Genomic DNA, 7,367 nt, shown 5'->3' on the forward strand with positions numbered 1-7,367 from the left:
CTCAGTAGAATAAGCGTTTCCCTGGCAAGCGCAAGGGCCTGAGTTCAATCCCTGGTTCTGCAAAAAAATAAATAAAATAAAATAATTTAAATTAAAGGGTGGTTTTAGATAATCATTAAGTAAATAATAGGAGTGCCAGAATATGGAAAAGATAAGAAAAATGTAAGTTGCCACAGAAACACTATAATAATATTTTTAAAAGACTAGTTGTTTGATTGGAAAAGTTTATCAGTTGTGCATTGTGAAGGAACGAATGAATTAAGCAGAACACACCATTGCTTATCATTAGGAAAAAGGTAATTTAGCATTATGCCATAAAGAAAAACTGACAGACGGTTCCAGAAAATTAAAACAAGACACCTTCAAGTAATCAGAAACAAGAATGGTATGTTATTTTCAGTAGCAACATTGGAAGAAGCTAAAAGATCTTATAGTTCCAAAATTTAACCTTGACTTCTGTGTTTCAGTTAAATTATCAATTGAAAATAAGGATAAAGTAAAAATAATTTTAGCTATGTAGTATTCAAAAATTAATTTCCCTGTACTGTTTTTCTATAAGCTGTCGGAGGGTGTGTACCGCCAATACAAGGTATGCACTGAGAAAAAGGAGCACTTAGGGTATAGGAGAGTTAGATTACAACATGGAGCATCCAGAAAAACTGTAAAAGTCATTTCCAGGAGTTTTCAGTAAGCATAGAAAGATACCTAGTGGAGATATTGGGGTTGGGGACAGAGGACTCCAGGAGGGATGGTTCCCTAAGGGAAAGACAAAGTGAGACTGGGTGTGGTGGCAAATGCCTATCATCCCAGCACTCAGGAGGCTGAGGTTCCTCTGAGAGTTCACTGAGACTTCAAGTCCAGCCTGGGCTACAGAGCAAGACCTTGTCTCAAAAATGAAAGACGGGCTGGGGAGATGGCGCAGTGGAATAAGTGCCTCTCTGGCGAGCGCAAGGGCCTGAGTTCAATCCCCATTCTGCAAAAAAAAAAAAAAAAAAAAAAGGGCTGGGGAGATAGCTCAGTGGAATAAGTGCTTGCCAGGCAAGTGCGAGGTTCTGAGTTCGATCCCTGGTATCACACACACACACACACACACACACACACACACAGAATGAGGAAAGTTAGAGAGCCAGGCATTGTGGTGCACACCTGTCCTCCCAGCTGGCCAAGAGGGTTGAGGTAGGAGGGTGGCAAGTTTGGGACCAGTCCAAGCAACTTAGGGCAACTTATAGAGATCCCATGTCAAAAGAATAGAAAGGGCTGAGGATGCAGTTCAGTAGGGGAATACTTACCTAACATATGAGGCTCTGTGTTCAGTTCCTAGTACTGCAAAAGAAGAGGAGAAGAGAGGGATGTTTTACGTGCTGTGTTGAAATGTACTGGAAGTAGCTTTATATTTCACTGTCTGGTGATGAATTCATAATGGACACATAGAGAGCACAGCAAGTGTAGACATGAGGTAGTCACTTCCACTTCTAGTAGTGATGCGCTTGGCGGTTTGGACCACCTCTCCCACTGAAGATAGCTGCTAATAGAAGAGCTTTATTAAAAATAAAACTTACAGGGGCCAAGGAGATAGCTCAGTGGAATAAGCACTTGCCTGGCAAGCAAAAGGACCTGAGTTCAGTCCCTAGTTCCTCAAAAAAAAAAAAAATTAAAAAATTAAAAAATAAAACATACAGGTTTGCTGGCATCAAGAAGATAACTAGGTAATAAAAAATAACTGGGCCAAGGTTCTGGATAAAATAGAGCCAGGGAGGTTAGCCTGGGATGGCACCCAGGGAGAGGAGCCCCGCTGTGCTAGCGTGTTCAGGTCACAAGACAGAGGTTGGAATCCAGGGATTACCTAGGTGTGGCAGTTGCCCTGGCAAACTTCTCTCACTTTTGTCTTGTTTCATTTATTTGCAATTCTGGGGCTTGAACCCAGAGCCTTGTGCATGCTAGGTGGTTGTTCTACCACTGAGCTACATCTCCCCTTTACTCACTTGAAAGGTCACACTCTTGGGGCTGGGGAATCAGCTCAGGTCCTGAGTTGGTTTGTGGGTATTTTTGTGTGTCGTACTGGGCATCAAACTTGGGACCTTGTGCTTACCAGGCAGGCATGTAAGTCACTGGGCTATAAGGTCCTGAGTTTGAAAGGAAAGAAAAGGAAAGGGAAAGGGAAAAGAAGGAAAAGAAAATTTCTACTCTAGCGCTCTTTAGGTGACTTGACTCTAAGTAGGCCTCTCAGCAACTCCACTTACTTTAAACTGAGTCTAGATTGTTGCTATTCCCTGGTCTCCAGGAACAAGCAAACATAAATTTTCTTTGGAAGAAATAATATTGTTGTAGGACTCAACTTATTTCTACCTACAGTTTTCAAATATAGTGTCTGGGGGCTGGGGAGATGGCTCAGTGAAATAAGCACTTCCCTGGCAAGCTCAAGGGCCTGAGTTCAATCCCTGGTTCTGCAAAAACAAAACAAAACAAAAACACCAAATATAGTGTCTGGTGTGTGTAGAAAGGCAACACAGAAAGAAAGACAAAACAAGAACAGACCTGCAGCACTTCCAAATATTAAAGCTGTGGGCTGGGGAGATGGCGCAGTAGAATAAGCACTTGCCGCAAGGGCCTGAGTTTAATCCCCGGTCCTGGGGGGGAAAATATATATATAATATATATATTCTGCTTCACTGACATTAAATAACTGCCTAGTGTGTTTTTTTTTTAAAAAAAAAAAAAATATTTATTTATTTATTTAGTGTGTATGTGGCCAGCTCAGCCCACCAGGGGGCGGGGCTGGCTGGCATGTAGTGCTGGGGGATTGAACCGCGGTCCCTGTGCTTTTGCTTAGCTTAGCTTGTTCTAAGTAGGTGCTTTAGACCACTGAGCCATCTCACCAGCCTCTGCCTAGTGTGTTGATAGAAGAAGAAGATACATCTTAGAATTTGGCAGAGAACTAGGAGCTTTAAAAATCTGAATGTACGTGCTAGAAGAGAAAACACATTTTCTGAAATTAGAAATTCATTGGATGGCTCAGTAGCAAATTAGACACTACAGAAGAAAAACTTAGAGACTTGGAAAATAGGACCAAAAAAAAATATCTGGAGTGATAATATAGGGACAGAAATGAAAACTAAAGAAGAGAGGATAAAGTAAGAAGGTCTACTAGTGTATATGCTGTTAGAATTTCCAAAGGAGGGGGCCAGGGAGATGGCTCAGTGGAATAAGCACTTCCCTGGCAAGTTCAAGGGCCTGAGTTCAATCCCCAGTTCCGCAAAAAAAAAAAGAGAATTTCTGAAGGAGAAGAGAGCAAGAAAATCAGCCAGAGATAACATCCTTTTGCCCAGTGGCATTGGTTAGCATTTTTTTTTTTTTTTTTAAATTTTTAGGAAAGAGTTTACAGGGTGTTCAGGGTCTCACTGCTAGATCAGACTGGTAGTGATCCACCTGTTTACAGCCTCACAAGAGCTAGGATTACAGGTGCTTGCCACCATGCCCAGTCTCAGTTGCCTTCTCAGTGTGCCCTGGGAGTGGGGCCAGCACATCAGGCCCAGGGGATCGAACCTGGCCCCTGCATCTGCTTGCAGGCTCTTTAATCCACCCAGCTATTTGGCCGGCCCAGTTAGCAATTCTAAAATGATGTTTTTTCTGTATTTTAAGATGGATCAAATAAGGGAGTGCAATTTGAATAACGAGAGCAATGTTTTTGAGGGTGGGGTAGGATGCAACCTCTGCTGAATTGGAATTACAGCTGTCCTTGTGAGTGTCTAGTTTTTGCTGCCTACAGAAATACAAATACAGAGGTAGGGAAGGGACTTTTTTTTTTTTTTTTGCGGAACCAGGGATTGAACTCAGGCCCTTGCGCTTGCCAGGGAAGCGCTTATTCCACTGAGCCATCTACCCAGCCCTTTTTTTTTTTTTTTTTTTTGTGGAACCGGGGATTGAACTCAGATCCTTGCAATTGCCAGTCAAGCGCTTATCCTACTGAGCCATCTCCCCGGCCCTACAAATGCAGAGGTAGGGGTATCTGTGTTTCCTGGTCTCTCTGAGAGGACCTAGAACTGTAAGTACCAGCAGCAGCCATTAGCAGGCCTGGTACCCAGATGTGTTTCTCCTGAAGAGGTGCCAGGGCTCCCTAGAGAATTGCCTGGGCCGGGGCTGAGGCTGGGCTGAAGATGTAAGACAGCAGAGGGCACAGCAGTCAGCCAGAAAGGGCTATTGTGGGGCACAGCCAGGATGTTTTTAACCTTCAAAACAAGGAGTAAGGGGCCGGTGAGGTAGCTCATGGTCTAAAGCACCTGCTTTGGCAGGCACAGGGGACCATGGTTTGATCCCCAGTTACGACACGCTGTGCCAGCTCTGCCCTCAGGGCTGAGCTGGCAAAAAAAAAAAAAGGGAATAATAGTAAAGGGCTATAAAAATAAGACTCTGTAAGGCCAAACTGATAATGAATGAATGAATGAATGAATGAACGAACGAACTATTGGATGAATACATAAGTAGAAGAGAAGGAAAACCTCTTTATCACTGTGGAATAGAGACTATTAAATGGAGAGGGAATGATGGAATTGGAAAGTCAGTGTTTAGGAGACCTGTAGTAACTGATTTCAGGCAAGCTTGACGAGCAACAGGATATTCACCGAGACTCAGTGTATCCTCCTACAATATACCTTATAATCACAAGGGCAAAATAGTAACTTTACAAGGGGGAAACCTGGCAGACCTCACTAGAAGCAAGTATTCAAAATAGCCAGTCTTGCCGGAGAGATGGCTCAGTACAATAAGCGCTTCTCTGGCAAGCGCAAGGGCCTGAGTTCAATCCCTGGTTCCACAAAAAAAAAAAAGACAATCCAATGTTGGGGCTGGTGAGATGGCTCAGTGGTCTAAAGCACCTACTTAGAACAAGCTCAGCAAAGCACAGGGACCGCAGTTCAATCCCCCAGCACCACATGCCAGCCAGCCCTGCCCCCTGGTGGGCTGAGCTGGCCACACACACACACACACACACACACACACACACACAAATAAATAAATTTTTTTTTAATTTATTTATTTATTTATATTTTTTTTGTGTGTGTGGCCAGCTCAGCCCACCAGGGGGCAGGGCTGGCTGGCATGTGGTGCTGGGGGATTGAACCGTGATCCCTGTGCTTTGCTTAGCTTAGCTTGTTCTAAGTAGGTGCTTTAGACCACCGAGCCATCTCACCAGCCCCAATAAAATTATTTTTAAAAAATAAATAAATAAAAGGATTTTTGGAGCTGGGGGGATGGCTCAGTAGAATAAGCGCTTCCCTGGCAAGTGCAAGGGTCTGAGTTCAATCCCTGGTTCTGAAAAAAAAAAAAAAAAAAAAAAATTTGGTTTTTTTTTTTTTCTTTTTGGATGGTTAGCAAAATTTGAATATGATCTATAGATAAGAGTAGATAATAATTCTGTATGGATATTAATGTTATGATATCTATGACTATCACAGTTACTAAGAGGATGTCCTTGTTTCTAGAAAACACAGGAAGTAGTTGGGGTATAGTAAGCATGCAGCTTGCTCTCAGGTAGCTCAGAAGAGCAGAGCGGAGTGCAGAGGCAGGACGGGGAGCACACACTTGGGCGTCCTGCTTCTACTCGCAGGAGGCGCACACCTTTCCTCCTGAGAGTTGGCCGCCTGTGCTGTGCCTAAACTGGGACTGGGCTGCAGCTCGTTGCAGGGTGTTGCAGACCCCTGTGGTTTCAGCCATCCCAGGCAAGGTGCACTTGTCTGTCTACGAGCCTTCCCAGCCTTCGGAAGCTGAGCATGGACATCTTACTATCTTGGCTCTTCGTGGCCTCTTGCATTTCCATTTAAATTGTAGGGTCAACTTGTAGTAGTCCCCAGCTGAGTAAAAGATTGGTTCTTGTTTGGCCATCTGTGGTTTCAGCCATGTCGTTTATCTTCTAGCTTTTCCGAAGAGCTGGTAGATGAAGCCCTGGGGGCTGTGGCTGCGGAACTTCAGGATGCATGTGAAGACTACGCAGAAGCCGTGTTCACCTCAGAGTTCCTAGAGGCTGCTGCATAAAGGCTGTCAACCCAGGGCTCATCCTGTGAAATCAGAGAAGGGACACACCACTCTTTGCTGAGCCCACGAGAAACCTTTGTCCTTAGCTGTCTGTCCAGGCCCAGGAGCTGGCGCCTGCAGGAGGGAGGACAGGAGGGAGGTGCTGGTGAGGTCTGCCTCGCTGCTATATCTTCTCTCCTCATCACAGCATGGCTTCCTGAAGCCTGTGGTAGGGTGTGCTTTATTTCATCAGTGTCCAGGAAACATGAATCTATTTTGACAATATAATAGTAGCAAGACATACAATTTTCCTATTGAAATAATATGTTTCATTTCTCTGGCTCAGACTGGTGATCCAAATGCTTTGAAAGGAACAGATGAACATGCTTCGCACAGGACTGATGGTGCTGTTGAAGCCCAGTGGCATCACCACCAGACAGACCCAAGTTAGGGATAGTCTATCAAAAAAAATGACTTGGGGCCGGGGAGATGGCTCAGTAGAATAAACACTTGCCTGTCAAGCGCAAGGGTCTGAGTTCAATCCCCGGTTCTGCCAAAAAAAAAAGACTTTACTTTTCAAAAACTGTACAAAAGTCAGAGATGGAAGAACTCTTTCAGGTTAAACTAAAGAAACATAAGAAACGTATGTGCAGTTACTGTCCAGCCCCACACCCAGCTCCTGGTTTCCACCTTTGGCTATGTCCTGTTAGGACACCTGTCCCTTGAGGGTCGCAGATACACATGGAGTGCAAAATTTGGTCCTGCTGCCAAACCTCTGCGCTCAGCTGCAAATAGGAACCAACCTTTCTTTAGGGACCAGTCCCTGAATCACTTTCACATGTTCAGTTCCTGGGACCTGGGATATAGCTCAGAGGCACAGTGCCTGCTTGGCAAGTACAAGGTCCTAAGTTCAATTCCTGGCAACAGAACAAAACAAAACATATTTTCAGTTCCTCAAAATCTTATTGCTGCAGATTCCCACTTTCTGGTATAAAAAGTTTTCTCTAAATTGAGAGGAAGATAAAGGACACCAGGAGAAGGCCAAGCCTTCTCTTTGCCTTGTATAGGTATGACACTTCCTCTGTCTCCCCAGAGATTATTTCCTCACCACAGAGGAGCCCAAGGGAGGTGAGGGCACAAGGCCAGGAGACCTACGGTCTCCCCAGAGGAAGAAAGACACTTAAGAGCCGTGACAGCTCTGATGTCTTAGAGGTCATGGTACCAAGGGAGAAGTCTCTGTTTCCAGAAACTCTGAAAAAGAAAAAAGAAATTCAGAAAAAGAAAAAGAATATGCACAAAAATAAGGCCACTGCCTGGAAAAAGTTTCCCTTTATTGTTTGCCTGAGGCCTGGTGAAAGACG

At 44.3% G+C, this 7,367-nt stretch overlaps 1 protein-coding gene across 1 annotated transcript in view; it reads left to right on the forward strand.

Moving 5' to 3' along the window:
• The window catches only part of Kiaa0753 (KIAA0753 ortholog), a 92,274-nt gene extending 85,345 nt beyond the window's left edge, over positions 1-6,929 (forward strand). Inside the window, exon 17 of the mRNA XM_004638504.2 lies at positions 5,910-6,929. Within this exon, the coding sequence (XP_004638561.2) occupies positions 5,910-6,027 (118 nt within the window). The 3' untranslated portion in view covers positions 6,028-6,929. The remainder of the gene's footprint in view (positions 1-5,909) is intronic.
• The last annotated feature ends 438 nt before the right edge of the window (positions 6,930-7,367 follow it).

This window comes from Octodon degus, unplaced genomic scaffold (assembly GCF_000260255.1).
Source record: "Octodon degus isolate 3935 unplaced genomic scaffold, OctDeg1.0 scaffold00098, whole genome shotgun sequence".
Lineage (NCBI taxonomy): Eukaryota > Metazoa > Chordata > Mammalia > Rodentia > Octodontidae > Octodon > Octodon degus.